The 18,969-nt window shown below is 55.7% G+C and overlaps 2 protein-coding genes across 30 annotated transcripts in view; both read right to left on the bottom strand.

Annotated features, from left to right (window-relative positions):
* The window catches only part of RNF4 (ring finger protein 4), a 34,788-nt gene extending 25,127 nt beyond the window's left edge, over positions 1 to 9,661 (bottom strand). For 2 of the 19 annotated variants that reach the window (XM_081579668.1, XM_081579564.1), the window contains exons 1-2: positions 5,900 to 6,251; positions 2,762 to 2,813 (exon numbers count right to left, since the gene is read on the bottom strand). The gene's annotated coding sequence lies outside the window, so the exon portion shown is untranslated. Of the gene's footprint in view, positions 1 to 1,422; positions 1,691 to 2,761; positions 2,814 to 3,364; positions 3,466 to 5,899; positions 6,252 to 6,606; positions 6,743 to 6,876; positions 6,980 to 8,585; positions 8,696 to 9,082 lie in introns of those variants that run through there. The other 17 variants (XM_081579624.1, XM_081579542.1, XM_081579531.1 and 14 more) reach the window with 14 other exon arrangements.
* The window catches only part of CFAP99 (cilia and flagella associated protein 99), a 39,788-nt gene continuing 29,557 nt past the window's right edge, over positions 8,739 to 18,969 (bottom strand). For 5 of the 11 annotated variants that reach the window (XM_081579487.1, XM_081579480.1, XM_081579473.1 and 2 more), the window contains 5 exons: positions 12,789 to 12,930; positions 12,536 to 12,687; positions 11,557 to 11,762; positions 10,119 to 10,281; positions 8,739 to 9,954 (listed from right to left, as the gene is read on the bottom strand). In XM_081579487.1, coding sequence (XP_081435613.1) covers positions 9,847 to 9,954; positions 10,119 to 10,281; positions 11,557 to 11,762; positions 12,536 to 12,687; positions 12,789 to 12,930 — 771 coding nt within the window. In that variant the 3' untranslated portion in view covers positions 8,739 to 9,846. The remainder of the gene's footprint in view (positions 9,955 to 10,118; positions 10,282 to 11,556; positions 11,763 to 12,535; positions 12,688 to 12,788; positions 12,931 to 18,969) is intronic. The other 6 variants (XM_081579459.1, XM_081579455.1, XM_081579520.1 and 3 more) reach the window with 4 other exon arrangements.

Here is an 18,969-nt window from a genome sequence, read left to right as displayed (position 1 = left end):
TGAGAAACCTGTACACAGGTCAGGAAGCAACAGTTAGAACTGGACATGGAACAACAGACTGTTTCCAAATAGGAAAAGGAGTACATCAATGCTGTATATTGTCACCCTGCTTATTTAACTTATACGCAGAGTACATCATGAGAAACGCTGGGCTGGAAGAAGCACAAGCTGGAATCAAGATTGCTGGGAGAAATACCAATAACCTCAGATATTCAGATGACACCACCCTTTACGGCAGAAAGTGAAGAGGAACTAAAAAGCCTCTTGATGAAAGTGAAAGAGGAGAGTGAAAAAGTTGGCTTAAAGTTCAACATTCAGAAAACTAAGATCATGGCATCTGCTCCCATCACTTCATGGGAAATAGATGGGGAAACAGTGGAAACAGTGTCAGACTTTATTTTTTGGGGCTCCAAAATCACTGCAGATGGTGACTGCAGTGAATTAAAAAGACGCTTACTCCCTGGAAGGAAAGTTATGACCAACCTAGATAGCATACTAAAAAGCAGAGACATTACTTTGCCAACAAAGGTCCGTCTAGTCAAGGCTATGGTTTTTCCAGTGGTCATGTATGGATGTGCGAGTTGCACGGTGAAGAAAGCTGAGCACCAAAGAATTGATGCTTTTGAACTGTGGTGTTGGAGAAGACTCTTGAGAGTCCCTTGGACTGCAAGGAGAACCAACCAGTCCATCCTAAAGGAGATCAGTCCTGGGTGTTCATTGGAAGGACTGATGTTGAAGCTGAAACTCCAATACTTTGGCCACCTGATGTGAAGAGTTGACTCACTGGAAAAGACTCTAATGCTGGGAAGGATTGGGGGCAGGAGGAGAAGGGGACGACAGAGGATGAGATGGTTGGATGGCATCACTGACTCGATGGACATGAGTCTGGGTAGACTCCGGGAGTTGGTGATGGACAGGGAGGCCTGGCGTGCCGCGATTCATGGGGTTGCAACTGAAAACTCCCAGGAAGCAGGCATGCTAGGCCTGTGCAGACGGCACCAAAGCACAAAGCTAGGAATCCTTGCTGCTTCTGCTGAATCACGAACCTGGGATGGGCTGTGTGTGGACTAAACCAGGAACTACCAAACATGGCCAAGCTGCAGACTGTGGTGGTGACAGGGGGAATCAGAAGCTTGTAAATCTGGTTCTTTGACACTTTATCTACAGCAGACAACAGCCCAGTACCGCCCCCCAGAGAGAATTCCCTCATTTGCATAAGAGCGGAAAGAACCAAGAAAGAAAGAAAGTGAAGTCCTCAGTTGTGTCTCTTTGCAATCCCATGGACTGTAGCCTGCCAGGCTCCTCTGTCCATGGGATTTTCCAGGCAAGAAGACTGGAGTGGGTTGCCATTGCCTTCTCCAGGGGATCTTCCCCACCCAGGGATCGAACTCGGGTCTCCCACACTGCAGGCAGACGCTTTACCGTCTGAGCCACCAGGAAAGCCATGAGAGGGGAGCTGGTCTCAAATAGCTCTACCGCCAGGGGTCCTCAGCTAAGGAATGGCCTTCTCTTCAGGCAGATACACAAGCGGGCTGGCTAATGGGTGCATACACGCCATCACCAACTGGCAAGCTGAACCCAATTCTCTAAAGGCATTCGTCTTGGTGGTGGAATCCAGATCCTCTCCAACTCTCTTCCTCCGAAGTAAAATATTAAGTCAATGGTCCTTGGCTCCCACGACAGCAAGCACCTATTACAAAGGGAACGTTGGGATATTCTAAGAACAAAGCAGCAAAGCAGGAGGAAGAACGTTCAGTGGGCCAGAGGAAGTCAAAACTTTAAATGGGAGCTCAAAAACATCTGCCAGACTCCAAGGGACCCAAGGATATCACAAATGTTCCCAAAAGACCACACCCATTGCCTTCATGTGTATAGCCAACCACTAAGTGGTCTGGCCTCACTTGCAGTGACAGACACAGGTCTTCCTAAAAATCACTCTACCATACAAAAAGTGCATAGGGTTTATGGGTTAAAGTGGAATTAGGGGTACAACACTTCAAAACTTGGACAATCTCACACACATACACGGTAAGAACCTAACAAAAGCAGTAGTACAGTTAGACAGATTAAATGGTTAAGAAATGGCCATAATAACTGTGGCACTTTACCAAGTCTGTAGCTTGTGAGTTATTGGGAAATAGGGTGTTGTAACATCAGATGTGCAGAGGGTATGGCCCAAGATACACACAGTGAATTGATACAGCTGATAGGTGTCTGAGGTGTAGATGGTCTTTGGGGCTTGGTTCAGCTGAGTTCAGTTTTCTATGTTTACCTACTGTTATCTGTAGATAAAATTATGCACACTAAACTCAACAGCCCCATTATATTCAACCTGTTACGTAAAATACCAATCCTGCTGGAATTAATTCTTGCTTCCAAACAACTGTTGAGAGCAGAACTGAGTAAAATCAGCTACACTTGAATACATTTATTCAAAACAAACCAACAGAGAACTGACCGTGCCTCAGGTACTGTGGATGCCAGTCCTATCACCGTCATTTGATATATGCTGTTACCTCGCCTGCAAAGGTCTCCTACCCCATCCCACTCTGAAGAACTGCTCATTCTTCTAGGTCTACCTCCAAGAAATGTTCCCTACCTCTCTGTCACTCCTCACCCTCAGTTTTCTCTGCTGCACTCCGTCTGCTAAACGTAACTCTATGTCAAAACCCATCAGGGTATGCCCTCTTCTTTGAACAGCACTTGGCACAAATGTGGTAGCAAAACAATTATTTTTTTCCACTGAAATTAAATTACCAACCTCATGAGAATACTTGAAAGAGACGGCAGATTCTTCAAGATGGCAGAGTGTTCTGAGGTGGGAAAAAAGATGGGGAAAATGGAGTCTTATTATACTGCAAGTAAAAATACAATCACCATCAGGAAACAAAGGAAGATTTAAAACTAGAAGATCATCATGGGAGAACAGGACAGAACATCTCTATCTGAAGCATTTTCAATTTGAAAATAAGAGGCCACAATCTTAAGTTTTTAAATACTAATTAAGAATTGAAAAATGTCAAGAAGGTGTTCAGAAAAGAAGCAAACTTTACATTGGTCTGCTATAGCAAGCAGCAGAATTCAGCAACGGTTTGGTTAAAATGAGAGGTGAGGTGCAGCAGACAGGAAAATGCCCAGGTCCTGAGACCACTTTCTTGGGAGAGGGGGTCACTCAGAAACAGCAACTAGACTCTTCAGGAGTACATTGCAATTACTGAAAATTAAGTTTCTCGAGAATATTTATAATTAGACCCTTTCTGGGTAAATATTCCTTGAAAAAGAAATATAACAATAAACACTAACAAAGTCCAGCAAAAGGAACAAAGACATTGGGGTCTGAGGTTCAGATGCTAGGTCTGCTTACTAATTTTATGACCGTGGGTAAGTTGACTGTCCCTCCTGTGCTTCAGGATCCGTAAGATGGAGCTAACCAAAACTACCGGGCAGGGTGGATTTTCAAGTGGCAGAGACTCCTAACAGTAGACATGATTATGACATCACAAACCTAGAGTGACCCTTAGAGACATCTGAGTCACACTCCTGCAACTGGAAATCATGATTCCAGGGACTTCACTGAGGTCCAGTGGCTAAGTTTCCAAGCTCCCAATGCAGGCGGCCCAGATTCGATCCTTTATCAGGGAACCAGATCCCACATGCCCCAACTAAAAGAGTTCACCTGCAGTAACGAAAACTGAAGATCCCTCAGGCCACAACTAAGATCTGGTGCAGTCAAATAAACAAATACCAAAAAGCAAAAAATTACAATTCCCAAACAAAATGGCATTAACAGGTAATAAGGCCATTCAGGAGACATTCTTTCATTTTAAATTTGCCTATGTCAAGTAAATCTACATAGCAAGCCAACCTACTCAGCTATCCGGAGGCACATTTGGCCGTTAACGGACCCTACTGGGCAGGAAACCAGGTGGTTTCTAGAGTACAGGAAGCCTCACGGTCACAATTTCTCTTCTGCACAAGCAGGCTACTGATAATACTCATTCTGAAATGTTCCCAAGCCTTTCCTTCTCTTCACAATGAGGTATTCAATAAATAAGACTTAGTTATGCCTGGGCGGCGGACGACAGACAAAAACCCTTCCAAAGAAAATTCCCCATCCCTATGGAGCAGCACCCTCCATCTTAACCCTACGTTTACTCACACTTGACCTGTAACCCTGGGCTGAGGTGGAATCTGTGCTCTGGGCCTTCCTCCTTAGAGAGGAAACCTCAAAACGTCCTGCTCTAAAATTCCCAAAGTTCTTCTAAGAAACAAGCTATTTAGGAAAGATAAGTCAGAAAAGCACACATGATTCATATCTCACTCAGTAACTGAGTCAACCTTGTAACATTGTACAGGAGCCATCTTATCCCTCAAAAATCCCTAATTTGGGGATAGTGAAAAATGTACATTTAAATCATTCCAGAATAAGACATGGGTAACATAAACACGCACACACACAACACATACAAACCAACCAACTTGTGCACATATTTTCATCGAGTAGCACCCCAAGTCTTTCCCAGAAATTGGCAAGGGTATAGACTCCCAGACACGGACTTTGCTAAAAGCTTTTAAGTAAAAAGTCAGTGAAGAACTTCCATGACTGGCTATCACCAAGTTCAGTGACTAGTCACTGTGTGTGTCCACACTCAGTCGTGTCTGACTCTTTGCAACTCCACAGGCTATAGCCCGCCAGGTTCCTCCGTCCATGGAATTTTCCAGGCAAGAATACTGGAGTGGGTTGCCATTTCCTTTTAAAAGGCATCTTCCCGACCCAAGGATCGAACCCACATGTCTCGCACCTTTTGCGTTGGCAGACGGACTCTTGACCACTCGCACCAGCCGGGAAGCCCCCAGTCACTACCCCGGTCCGAGCTACCCTTCCCTCTCTTCCTAACTGGTCCCGAAGCAACTAGTTTTGTCCACCTTTCTAACCATCATTCCCATAGAACAGTGATTTTTCTAAAACGCAAATCTAACCCTGTTAAGTTTCCTCCTTAGAACTCAATTTAGTGATTTCCCACTTGGTCTTAAGATAAACCCTGAATTCCTCATTGTGGAGGCGCACCACCGACCTTCTGTATTCTAGCTCCCGTTACCTCTCCAGCCCCATCTTGTGTTTCAACCTTGGGGAATACCCCTCATTCTCTCCACTCTGGTCCTTAGCTCCACCAGGGCCTGCACCACGCCTATTTTTCTTTAAGAAAAAGCTTGGCACACAGAAGATCTCAAAATGTGATGACTTAAAATATTAATGTATGAATTCTTAAAAGGCGGGGGGAAGCCCCTTCTTTTTACGTACAAAGCATAAACATGCATATAGCTCATAAAAAGAGCATACAGTAGGAAGGCAGCATTAACATTCTGCAGAGAACAACTGTTTGGTGAAAACAATTGTTCGGTTAGAACAATTAGGAAAACAATGTAAAAAAGACTGGGGATGGAGGAGAGTCTTGATTGTAAAAAGTTTACAAACACTGTACCAAAGCAAGATTTGAGTCCAAGTTGGAAGCTTAAGTTCAGCCCATACAGACAGCAGCACTATTTGAATGCTCCCAAACTCACAGGGAAAACCACCCCAGCCCCTCAAACAACAAATTGCCAGAAAAACAAAGCCAAACGATTCCCTTCAACTTTTCTATCTTTCATAATCAGTGGGCCCCAAGCTCCTGGTCACTGAGTTCAAAGGTCTAGTTCTGAAGTCAGGGAACCGAGGCTGTGACCTTGGGCAGACCGCTTCAGTCTTTCCGACACCAAGGCAGCCTAAGCTGGACCACAGAGCTGGAGACCCCAAGTCTGGTTCCAAAAAAGTGGCGCAGAATAAGGAAAGTATGGCCGTGACAGTCGACAGGCAGGGGCTGGAGTTACATAAAAGCCAACACCCCACGAAAACGCCTACCAAGGCTCTGAACTCTCCCCTTTCCCCTCGACGGGTCAAGACGTGGAAAGCTGCCTGCGCCGAGTCCTGGGCTTCAGGCACCTGTCTCCAGGCGCCCGCCGCGGGCTCGGCCGCAGGCCTCGGCGGCCACGCGTCCGGCCAGCGCGCGGAGCCTAAGACCCGCTGAGCTCTGCCCACCCCCCACCACCTCGCGAGCGTGCCAGCCCCGGCCCAGCCTGAAAGCGGCTCTGCCCGGCGGCCCAGCCGACTCGCCAGCCCGCGGCGGCGGCGGCGCGAGCACACAAAGGCGGCGGCCTCGGCGGGGACGAAACCCTCGCCCGGCCTCCCCGCAAGCCCGCGCCGGCCCGCGAGCGGCGCCCCTTCCGGCTTTCCGGGTGACCTTGGACGCGCCCCTCCCCGCCCCGCCGCCTCAGTTTCCCCGGCGACGCTAAGACCGGGGCGCCCAGGCTGCGGCCCGCCAGGGGCGGCCGACACCCGCGGCGAGGCCTCCCCACTTCCGCGCCCGCGCCAGGCTCGTGCGGCCCCCGCGCGGGGCCCGGGGAGAGGCTCTCGGCCGTGAGTCGGGGCCCGAGCGGGGTCGGCCGCGCCCCGGCGGCTCCGCGGGACGCGGCGCCGAGGCCTCCTCAGGCCGCGCGAGGCCACAAGAACCCCCCGAACCCGCCCGGCGCTGCCTTGCCGCCCGCGCCCCCCGCGAAGCCGAGCCGTGCCTGGCGCCGGGGAAGCTCAGCGGGCGCGGCGGTCGACGCACTGGAGCGAGGGAAGCACCTCCACGAGCCGCTTCAGAGAAGACCTCCACCAGACGACGCCGCCGCCGCCGCCTCAGCACCGACCCACTTCCTCTCCGGAGGCCTCGGCCCCGCCCCCGCGCGTCCCTACTGGCCGCCGCCGTCCCTAACTCCCGCGGTCCGCCCGTGGAGGGGGCTCTGTGTTCAACCCTATTGGATAAGAAAGCCATCTATCACCACTTTGAAACGCGCCTGCTTCCGGCCCCGCCCACGCCCGCGAACTCAAAAAAAAGCACCTACCTTCCCGCGAGAGGAGCGGCCGGCGCCTCTCGGCGCGCAAGGCCTCCCGGGAATCGTGGTCCCGGCTGGGACACGCCCCTCTCTCGGCCTAGGTTCCCTGGGATCTCCGCCGCCTCCAGTCTGGCCTCCTGACCGCGCCAGGCCCTGAACCCGCGCGCGGCTGGTCCCCGCGATCTCGGGCCTTTATCGGGCTGCTGGCGGAGATGGAGGGCGGGCGGGAGAAGCAGAGACCGGCCCATCTGCGGGAAGCCGGAGGAGGCACTCAACCGGGCCGTCTCGGAGGGCTCCCCGGAGGGAGCTAGCTGAGCATCCAAAGGACTAGAATGGAGGAGAGCAGTTCCACGAAAAGGAGGCCTGGGTGGGCAAAGGTGGGCGCGCACGACCAGAGAGCTGAAGGCTGCCCAGTATGCCAGGGTGCAGGGGTTGGGAGCGATGGGGGTCGCGGGAGGCAAGCGGCAGATCTCGGAGGGCCCGGATGTCAGGCTGGGAGTCTTGATTATTCTGAAGACTGTAGGTGTCAGGAAAGGGCTGAAGACGGAGGAGAACTCCCGCCGGCTTCCGGCCCAGCCAGGTCCTGGGAAAGCGGGCTGGAGGTCTCCCGGGCAACTCCCCGGAGTCAAAGAAACTGCGGACCCTGGATCCCTCCTGCCTGAGTTTGAATCCCAGCTCCAGGGTTCAGGCAGGTCTCAGGGTTCCCTGGCCTGTTGTATGGAGAAGACAGCAGTGCCTATCTCAGGGGGTCCTAGGACCCAACTCTGACCACAGGTGTGTGCCAGCCCTGGTGGGGCTGCATGTCAGAATGGGGATTAGAGAGCCTAGTGGTGGCTTCCTCGAGTTTAGCTCCCAGAACTGGGTCTGGGCGTGGATTTGGCAACCAGAAAAGAGCCCAGCTTGTCTCTTGTTCTGAGAATACCAGATCGTCCCAACAAGCCCATCCCACCCGGGACATGACCACACTGGGCAGGTGGAGAACTAGAGGGACCTCCAAGGCCACATGAGGTCCAGGCTGTCACCTGGCACACGGCCACTCCTGCTGGACCCTACTGGCCAAAGCAAGTCAGCTCAGATTCAAGGACTGGGGAAGATTAGACTCTGCTTCTTGATGGGAGGTTACAAGGCAAGGAACATGGATGCCAGGAGACACTGTTGCCATCCGTTTACTGCACAAGACAGGCCCTCAGGCCATACACTCAGGGGATGGCCCAAGACCTGCCCTCCAGGTTCCATGGGGTCTATATGGACAGAGAATGGAGATCCCAGAAGCTCAGAAGGCGCTCTGAGCAGCCCCCCAGTCCAGGAGAGCAGGTGGGGACCCTGGGGACTACCAACCAGCATCGCTCCCAATAGCACCCTGAGTTTGCTGGGGCACCACCTCTCCCACTGCTCCAGAGGCAGTCGGACAGATGAAGGAAAATTCTCTGCCTTTGTCACAGGGCCTGCTTTGGGCCCCCATGCAGACCTTCCCCCATTGTAGGGACTTGTTCAGCAGAGCATGTTCAATCCAGTGAGGCTAGAGCTCAAGGCTTGGAGGACAGAGAGGTTTCCCTCCTAAGAGAGCTGCCAGGGAGAGAAGGCCCTTCCTCCAGACGCTGTGAGATTGGAACTGCTACCAGCTTGGAGACAGAGCTCTTGGATCAGGCATGTCCTGAAGTCCACCCTACCTTTGAATTACCAGTTATAGGAGGTGACAATTCCTCTTTTGGAGCCATCCGAGTGCCTGAGGGACTCTCTTGGGACAGGTCATCTTCAGTGTATTCCCTCAATATCAAGTGAAATGGGTTTGAATGACACAACAAAGGATGTAAGACATGCCATTTTTTAAAAAAATGAAATTTAATCTGCTCCCAGCTCTAATTTGACAGGGAGGTGGGAAATTCCTCTTTATACCAGCCTGGGTTGCGGGGAAGTCCTGGGGTTCTGACACAGTTCAGAATATTGGGGGAGAACTCTGGTCTTTAGTCTGTTCCTGTCACTTTCGGATGTCCACCCTCTGGGTCTGGATGTGCCCTGGGGTCCTACCTCCCCCCTCTGAGGTGCCCTCTTCTCTGCAGGCCCAAGGAGGATGTGGGTATGGGGTCCCCCTCCTAGACATCCACCCCCCAGCAGTGTGCAGCCCCAACCCTACTGCCTCGTACCCCACAGTCTTGCCCATCCTCACCTGGGAGCCGCAGCACACCGCGCGGTCTTCACTCAGCCAGCCTGTCCTCAGCCACGCACCTGCAGCCGAGGCCGGGGTCTGAGGACCAGGGGAATCAATCCATTCCTGTCCAGGCCCTGGGCCAGCGCCCCTGCCCAGGGGCTCCAACCTCATTCCTTCGGTGAGGGTGGGGAAGGCTGGGAAGTACTCTAAAGGCCTCCAGGCCGTTCACTTCACCTCTCTGAGCACCGGTGGTCTCACCAGCAGAAGGGGCGTGGGGGACAGGTCCCAATTCCCTGGCTAGTTCCCCCCATCCTCCTGAGCTTTAAAAGATCAGGCGCGAGAAGGGCCAGTTGGTAGTATCCTGGCCACTTCTAATTTGCACCCGCACAACTACATACTCGGTCTTGGGGGTTCCCGGATTAGACCACCTAAGTCCGGGCGGAGAATGGAGATTCCAGGGTTCCACGGGCACTGTGGGCTCCGGGAACTCGGGCGCGGGTGGGGAGAATGCCTACCGCTAGGCCGTAGGGAAGGGCTAGGATCTGGACCAGGGTGGCCATGTTTAGCACATTAGATACAAGACGCCCCAATAAAGCTGAATTCCAGCGGATACTTTCTTAGCATGTTTGTCCCACGCAATAACTGCGCATCCCGCCTATTATTTGGCAACCCTGCTCTGGGCGGGCGGAGACGGGCGGAGCTGGGCATGGGTCACGGCCCCGCGGTCTTCATTCGGCTGGGGTCTCGGGGTCCTGGGTGGGGGCGAGGGGAGGCCGCGCGACTCAGGCGGCCCCCAGGCGGCGCCCGGGCCCGCATCTGGGCTGCTGCGCTTGCAGCCAGCGCTCGCGGCTCCGCTCCAGCTCCAGCCTGCGCTGCGCCTCCAGCTGCGCCTGCGGGCGGGCGGGCGGTGGAGGTCGGCGCGCGGCGCTCCCCTGCAGCCGGACGCGGCTTCCCTGCGCGTCCCCCGATCCCGCAGCTCGCGTCCCGCGCCGGCGTCCTCGACCCCCGCGCGGCGCGCCCTCGCGTCCGCCCCCGGGTCCACCCTCGGGCTCACCCGCTGCTTGGGGCGCACGGCCCGCGGCGCCGGCACGGGTCCCGGGACCGCCCGCGAGCGCCGCTCGGCCGCCTTCTCCTGGATCCGGCGCTGCAGCTCGAGCACACGCTCGTCCTGGGAGGGCGCTCCGGCGGCCGCCCACCGCGCCTTCTTCTCCTCCCACCTGGGCGGGCGGAGGGGCCGGCTTAGGAGGGCCCCGCCGCGGTGGACCAGAGGGGTTTAGGCGCCAGGGGAGAGCGCCCCCACACCCCCGGGGAACCGCTCCGGGAGGGTTCTCCCCGGCGCCTCTTGTCTTTTTGCTCCTTCTATGTCACAGTTGAAAGAGTATTCCACAGGTTTGCCTGTGCACGTTTTCGGGGATGAGAAAAGCCACCGCCCTTTCATCTTACCCTGCCTTCCCCGCTCTTGCCTAGAGATTACCGCAGCTAATATTCTGCTGTCTGTGCAGATCTTTCCACACCAGGCCCCACGGGCCAGAAAAGTCACCACAGTGTTCCCCAAACAGAACGGGTGTGAGTGTGTGTGTCCACGTGCTTTCCGTTGAAAGAGATGTTTGACAACTAGATGCTACGGGTGACACCCCCCCCTCCAAGTCCTAGTTTAAAAAGAAAAAGTTATACTACTCAGTCTTTCCAAGCTATAGTGAACAGTTTTGGGATCCCTGGAGAGAGGGGACCAGGGGCAGGGTGTTTAGATGGCGCTGGGTGTCTCTGCTCGTTTCTAGCTGGCTCATTGTGCTGTGGTTATGAAGGACTGTGTTTTTTCTCAGAAGATGCACACCAGAGCGTTTATGAGTGAAATGTCCAAAACCTGAATGGGCTTCCCTGGTAGCTCAGCTGGTAAAGAATCCGCCTGCAGTGCAGGAGATCCCGGTTCGATTTCTTGGGCTGGGAAGATTCCCCTGGAGAAGGGATAGGCTACCCACTCTAGTATTCATGGGCTTCCCTGGTGGCTCAGACGGTAAAGGATCCGCCTGCAATGCAGGAGACCTGGGTTCGATCCCTGGGTTGGGAAGATCCCCTGGAGAAGGGAAAGGCTACCCACTCCAGTATTCTGGCCTGGAGAATCCCATGGACAGAGGAGCCTACAGTCCAGTTGCAAAGAGTCGGACATGGCTGAGTGACTAAGCACTCACTTCCCAACTTCTGCACAAACCCATTAAGTAGCTGGCTCGCTATTAATAGACAAAGGGCAGGGCTAAAGGGTGTGGCCCGGCTCACCTGAGCCGTCACCGCAGGCTTTTTTGCCACCCTTTTTGAAGGCCTGAGACTTGTCTAAGAAAACAGTTGGGTGGGGGGAAGACATTGCAAGGAAACTGACTGGAGGGTGGTGGGTTGCTGAGAGGAAAACCCACCAGGCCGGGGGTGGGGGACGGGGGGAGGCAGGCTCCCTGCTCCTTGCCCGCCCAGGGTGCCCGCCTGGGGTCGCCGGTACCCACCTCAGGGCCGCAGACCTCCCCATGGCAGCGCGGCACAGCGCCACCTGCTCCACCGTGTCCCGCAGCTCCTGGCTCTTGGCACGCTTGCCCTGGATGATCTGGTCTCGCCGCTCCTCCTCCTGGCGACGCCGGGTCTCCTTGAGCAGGGCCAGCCGCTCCCGCAACTCCACGACTGACATCTCCCCCTCCAGGCCATGGCCGGGGATCTGCAGGAGGACCCGGGTCGGGGGAGGCCCCAGGCCAGGAGCCAGGCCCAACCCTTCTCGGCCAGCCCCGGCCCCTGGCTTTGCCCCTGCACCAGCTCCATCATCCCTCCTGAAGGCCACAGGCCTGGCCCCGTGCCCAGGAGGCCTCCCGTCCGCTCGGTGGTGCCTGTGTGCCGATGTCTACCGTCCAGCTTCTCCCGCCTAGGCCCCCTCCGCAGCCCTCGACCTGCGCGGGGACAGCTCAGCTGGGGGCCTGGCAGCGCCCTGGTGGAACTCAGCCCTGTCTCCCCAGCCAGGACCTGGGGGCCCAGGCAGAGTGTCTGTCAGACTCTGCACAGCCTGGGACCAGGCCTGACCCCCGGCCCATCCCCGCGTGCCAACTTGGCCTCTCACGGTGTTTCCCACACAGGCCCCCAGGAGCTGCTGCCCATCTCAGCCCCCTGCCCGTCTAGCACCCACGCCGAGCCTCCAGCGCACCTGCCACATGGGTCTAGTGAGTCCCGGGAGCTCCCTCAACGCACAAATCCATGAAGCTGCCTGGCCGGCCCCCGGGGGTGGCAGAGGCCTCCCCGGACCGGGTCCTCCGGCACAGCGGGCAGGGGGCAGCTGGGCGTGAGTGGCTGGGTGGACCCCGGCTGGGGTCCAGACCGCCTTTGGCCTTGGTGGGAGTCGTGGGTGCACCCTCTGCAGGACGCCAGACCCAGGAAGAGGTGGGGAAGCGCCCCCCCTCCAAGGTCGCCGGACGGGCGTGGGCCCCAAGGCGGCGGCCTCACCTGGGTCAAGTCCACCAGCTTGCCCCTGCGCGTGGGCTGAGACTCCAGGGCTCGCAGCTGGGAGACGAGGTCGCAGCGCCGCCTCTGCTCCTCCTTGGCCTCCTCTGCGCTGCGCTGCAGCAGCTCCCGGTTCTTCTCCGTCACCTCCTGAGCTGGTGGCCGAGTGGGGTGCTGAGGGGCTTGGCGAGCAGCCGGCCAGCCCTGGGGGCCGGGGTAGCTCCCGGGAGGGCACGGCGCCCCTCCCACCCCCTACCTATCCGCTGGCGGCCCTTCCGGAGCTCGGTCTGCGCCACCTTGATGTTCTTCTGCGTCTCCATCACCTGTTCCACCAGCTCCTTCATGGATTTTTCCTCCTGGAGGCGCCTCTCCGCACACCGCTGCATCAGCTCGGCTGTCTGGACACAACCAGCCGCCGTCAGAGCCACTAGCTCTGGCCCCTGAGCCGCCGAGGTCGGCCCTGAATCACCCGGGATCCTGGGTTTAGGCTCGCCAGTGTCTCAGGGGTCGGGCCTGCGGGGAAGCCCAACCTCATGCCCTCCTGGCCTCTGCTACAGGTGTGAGCCCAGAACCAGGCAGCCACAGCCCGGATCTGACAGGGCCGCCAAGGAGGGCAGCCATAAGAGCTGGGGGGGAAACTGGGTCAGGGCCCCAGGTCTGCCCTGAAGCCCACCCACTGCTGACTCTGGTTGAGAGAGGAGGACCCTCCTTGCTTTGCAGCCACATGGGGCCAGCTGTCCAGATTCTGCCCACGTCTGTGCACAGTCCAGGCCAGCCCCAGGGGAGCCCCAGGCACGTCCTGACGGTCCTCCCGCACCCCTCTTTCTCCTGGAAGCTCAGAAATGCACAGCCCTGAACCGCAAGGTGTGCTGCCCACTGTGAACCACGTCACAGGCCCTGAGTCCCAAGTCCCCTCTTCTGCTCTGTCAGGGGTTCCAGCCTCACCCACATGTTCACTGGGATTGCAGCTGGCTTACTCTCATGGCTGTTTCAGGGAATATATCACAACTCTTTGATCCATTCTACCATTGAGACACATTCAGGTTGTTTCCCATTTGGCGCTATTGTGAACAATTCAGAATATTATTTTCAGTCTTCAAGATACTACAAAGTGGACTTCCCTGGTAATCCAGCGGTTAAGAATCTGCCTGACAATGCAAAGCTGAGAGCCGAAGAATTGATGCTTTTGAGCTGTGGTGTTGGAGAAGACTCCTGAGAGTCCCTTGGACCACAAGGAGATCTGACCAGTCCATCCTAAAGGAGATCAGTCCTGGGTATTCATTTAAAGGACTGATGCTGAAGCTGAAACTCCAGTACTTTGGCCACCTGATGCGAAGAGCCGACTCATTTGAAAAGATCCTGATGCTGGGAAAGATTGAAGGTGGGAGGAGAAGGGGACGACAGAGGATGAGATGGGTGGATGGCATCACTGACTCAATGGACATGAATTTGAGTAAACTCCTGGAGTTGGCGATGGACAGGGAGGCCTGGCGTGCTGCAGTCCACGGGGGCGCAAAGAGTCAGACACGACTGAGCGACTGAACTGAACTGACAATGCAGGGGACACAGGTTCCATCTTTGGTCCGAGAAGATCCCACGTGCTGTGGGACAGCTAAACCCATGCATCACGACTACTGAAGCCTGTGCGCTCCAGAGCCCAGGCTAGGCGAGAAGAGAAGCCTCCGCTCACCACAGCTGGAGAAAGCCCACGCGCAGCAACGAACACCCAGCGCAGCCAAAAAATCAACAGAAAATTCTTTAAAGACTCTCCATTTAAAAAAGAAAAAAAGATGCCACAAAGGACAGAGTGGGATGTATGCCTCCTGTCACTGCCCAGTGCCGCCAGGAGGGGCCCTGGACTCCCAGCCCCAGAGGTCTTGGCAGCTGGGGGTTCATTTCAGACCACGTGGCACGCGGAGGGTCCGCCTGTGGTGGTGGCGCGGACTCTAGGCACGCTGGGCAGGAAGGAAGCCTTGGGGAAGCACTCTGCCAGCACACAGAAACTGGCTTGTGGCCACCCTTTTCCATGCAAGTTCATCCCAGGTTCTAAGAAAAGGAACCAGGGTCCTCGGAGAGTTGGCTGCTTTACGGCTGAGGAGGAGAAAATACAAGATGAGCCTGCAGCATTCTATGGCATTGCAAAGGAGGGAGGGGCCTCCCAGGTGGCTCAGCAGTATCGAACCCACCTGCAGTGCAGGAGACGTGGGTTTGATCCCTGGGTCAGGAAGATCCTCTGGAGGAGGGCATGGCAACCCACTCCAGAATTCTTGCCTGGGATATCCCATGGACAGAGGAGCCTGGTGGGCTACAGTCTTTAGCAACTAAGCAACAACAAAAGTGATGTGTGTGCTAACTCGCTCAGTTGGTCCGACCCTGCGACTCTATGGACTGTAGCCCGGCAGGCTCCTCTGTGCATGGGATTCTCCAGGCAAGAATACAGGAGTGGGGTGCCATGCGCTCCTCCAGGGGATCTTCCCAACCCAGGGATCAAACCTGTGTCCCTTACAACTCCTGCACTGGCAGATGGGTTCTTTACCACTAGTGCCACCTGAGAAGCCCCTAAAAAAAGTAACGAGGTGCTCAAGAGACAAAAGAATGACTGGGGAGCGGGGGGCATGTCAAAGGGACACAGGCACCAGCCCGAAGGGGCTCCCAGTAGCCAAAGCTGGCAACAGAATAAATCACGTGTATTGGATTATAACACAAAGTATAAAATAAATATGCGTGAGTGAACAAGTGAGCAAGTGGGGGAGAAGAGACCAGTGCTCTGTGCTGAAGAATTCCACATAATCACCCACACCCTTGAGTGTGGGCTCTGCTTACAGACCCCTTCCAAAGGGCACAGCGTGGGCGGGGCAAGGCCCTTGGCGAGAAGCTGGGTGATTAAGGCCAGCGTCTTCAGCGATGAGCTTGCGGACAGTGGGAACCCTTGATGGGATGTGAGGAAAAGGCCTGCGGCCTCTGTGGTCTTCCTCCCACACCCTGTCCAGCCATCCCAACGGACTGGCATTCTCCGGGACACCTGACTGAACCTGCGTCCACCCCGTCGCCCACATTGGCAGGCAGATCCTTTACCACTGTGCCACCTGGGAGGGCGCAGGATCCCTGATGGCAAGTGTCAGTGTAAGAAGACGGCCCCGTGAAGGTGGAGGCAGAGACGCTGCGCAGCTGCCACAAAGCAAGGAATTTCTGGGGTCACCAGGAGCTGGAAGGGGCTTAGAATCAGCGTGGCCCACCCGACACCTTGATCTCAGACCTCAGGCCTCCAGAACGGTGTCGAAGGCCCTCCAGCTTTCTGGTTGGTTTTTGTGTGTGTGTGTGTGTGTGGCAATGCAAGAAACCCCAGAGGTCCGTGGTGATGCTAGAGGTAACCGCAGAGGAAGCTAGGTGAGGAGGACGGGGAGCCCTCTGTACTATTTGGAACTTTTCTGTCACTGGTTAAAAACTTCCCAAAGTGAAGTTTGTTTTAAAGAGTAAAAATGGACTTTCCTGGTGGCTCAGAGGGTAAAGCATCTGCCTATAATGCAGGAGGCCCCGGTTCAACCCCTGGGTCGGGAAGATCCCCTGGAGAAGGAAATGGCAACCCACTCCAGTATTCCTGGCTGGAGAATCCCATGGACCGAGGAGCCTTGTGGGCTACAGTCCATGGGGTTGCAGAGAGTCCAGACATGACTAAGTGACTTCACTTTCTTTGAAAACTTTGTAATAAGGTTGAGAAATGCTTCGGTGGAAACATGAGGTGAAAAAAAAAGCAGGCTCCTGGAACGTGGCGGAGTCCTACCTCAAGTAAGCAGCCTGCATGCTCGGAGGTGGCCCGGGGGCCTCGTCTGCAGCGCCCAGCTCCGTGTAAGCCCCGTGGAGCCCAGGAGGTGGGCAGCCGGCCGAGCAGAGGGCCCAGCGAGGCGGGGAGGGAGGGAGGCTAGGGTTCTAGCTCTGCTGCCGTCCTGCCCCTGCATCTCTGCTTTCTCTAAGCAGGGGTGTCGCCTCCCCGGCCCCCATCAGCCGTGGCCTTCAGAGGAGAAGAGGGTGGAGCGCTCGAAGACTTAGAGGAGGCCAGAAAGCCAAACAGGTGGGTGAGCAGAGGGGCTGGGGCCCAGGCGTGTGGTCACCCGGGCAGGCCTGCGGGAGGCGTGCAGGGGCCACCAGGGCGCCCGGAGCCCTGGCTGGCTCTTGGCTCTGTCTGGCTCAGAGTCCGCTCAGGGGCCAGACTGCCCTCCATGGGCCCCACGCCGGGAGTCCCCCTGGGCCTCTGCACACCTCCTGCCTCCGCAGCCAGCACCACCTCACCCCAAGGAAGGGCCTTCAGCTGCCGGCGGGGAGCACCGTGAAATTCCAGGAACACGGAGCGTGCCCAACAGCACCGACGTGACAGAGCCAAACAGGAAAGTGCCCCGAGGGCCTCTTAGGGGAACAATCCTCCGCACACTCCAGTGAGGCGCGCTCTTGGGACCGGCGCTTGCTTGACAACCAGAGTGGGGAGGGCCCTTCACCCCGCGAGTTCTGTGTGCTGTCTTCTGGATTAACTTCACTGTGACAACGGATTACAAAAAGTAATTATGCGAATTTCATACAGTCACTTATTTCTATGGTTCATCAAATTCTTTTTAAAAGGGGATAAAACTGGGAGTTCCCTGGGTGTCCAGTGGTTACGACTCTGCGCTTCCACTGCAGGAGGCGCAGGTTCAATCCCTGGTCGAGGAACTAAGATCCCATATTCTGCATGCTGTGGCAAAAGTAAATAAATAAAATAAAGAACACTCAATTAAAAAACTAAAAAGAAAAAAAAAACAACCTAAAATAATAGCTAAAAACAAGACAGAGGCTGTAAAAGTCACCAGCCCAGCAGGAATGGCACAGGGAAATATGCAATTTTCTCTTCAAATGTTTGGGTGAAAGCCGCTCAGTCGTGTCCAACTCTTTCCAACCCCATGAATTATACAGTCCATGGGATTCTCCAGGCCGGAATACTAAAGTAGGCAGCCTTTCCCTTCTCCAGGGGATCTTCCCAACCCAGGGATCAAACCCAGGTCTCCCGCATTGCAGGCGGATTCTTTACCAGCTGAGCCACATCTAATCCATTATTTTGCTCGTAAAACACAGTTGTCATCTAAACGCCTGTGGCTGGATGTCCCGGGAGGGGGAGAGAGGCCTCTGGGCCGGCTCGGGGTGGTGCAGTCGGGGTCAGCTTCACTCTGGGTGACCCGGTTCGGGGCTCGGGGTGCTGCCCTAGTTATGCGGGCAGCCGGCGGGCCAGGTGCAGGGTGGCGGGGAGGCAGGGTGTTCCCTCCCTGCTTCCCAAGAGCAGCCCGGCTCCCGGAACACGGAAGGAGCCCCAAGGAGGAGAGCGAGGCACTCGGGGTAAAGCCTGGCGTGGGGTGGGGCGGGCGGTGATTTCCTCCCAGGGGGAGCTGCTCCCTTGGCACCTCGGGTGGGTCACCTGGACACAGTCTCTTCCCCGGCAAGGCCACTGGTCAGGCCACAGCTTCTAGGCCAAGCCCTGGCCTCCAGCACCCTCCCCTCTGATGGGGTCTCTGCCCCTCCGGGTGGCCCCTGGAAGGTGACTCCAGGTGGCTCCCCCGGGCTCCTCTCGGGGTCTCCCGTCAAGGCAAGTGCGTGGCTGCTCAACCACAGCCCACCTTTGCCTTCCGCCACCACCTCCCGCCTCTGGACTTTTCCGTGTGAGTCCCAGGGACTCTCAAACTCCAGGGAGACTGCACAGGACTCATCCCAGGAAGGCAAGGATGGGTTAGCATTAAGAAATCCCTCATACAATTCACCACATTCATAGACTTTAGGAGGAAAAGTTGATTCTCTCCACAGATGCTGAGAAAGTCTTTATGAGAATCAAAAGCTGGGACTTCCATGTCTGGGAAGACGGGGTGGGGGCCCTTTTCCCTACTCCTCCCACTCGGCACAGCTAAAACCCCTGAGTATAAATTATCAAACATACAGGGACTTCCCTGGTGGTCCAGTGGCGAAGGCTCCGTGCTTCCAATGCAGGGGGCCTGGGTTCGATCCCTGGTCAGGGAACTAGATCGCACATGCTGCCAACTAGGGCTTCCCTGGTGGCTCAGTGGTAAAGAATTCACCTGCTAATGCAAGCGACCACATGAGTTGGATACCTGGGTCAGGAAGATAGTCTGGGGAAGGGAAAGGCAACCCACTCCAGTATTCTTGCCTGGGAAATCCCACTGACAGAGCAGCCTGGCGGGATACAGTTCCATGGAGTCACAAAAGAGTCAGCTAAATAACAATCACAACAAATACTGCAACTAAGACCTGGCACAGCTAAATGAATAAATAAATATAAAAAAAAAAAAAACATACTTAAGAAGACTGTGAAGGGTGAAGGGAAGAGGCCGACTGGCTAGGACTGCGGGACCTGAAGAATGGCATGGTGGTGGGGTCCCTGGTCTCCTTTTTACCTCATGTATCCC

The sequence above is a fragment of the Giraffa tippelskirchi genome, chromosome 1 (genome assembly GCF_054371585.1).
Source record: "Giraffa tippelskirchi isolate mGirTip1 chromosome 1, T2T-mGirTip1v1.2.pri, whole genome shotgun sequence".
In the NCBI taxonomy this organism is placed as follows: Eukaryota; Metazoa; Chordata; class Mammalia; order Artiodactyla; family Giraffidae; genus Giraffa; species Giraffa tippelskirchi.
Note: the sequence above shows the minus strand (reverse complement) of the source record. Positions and strands in the feature narration are given on the sequence as shown.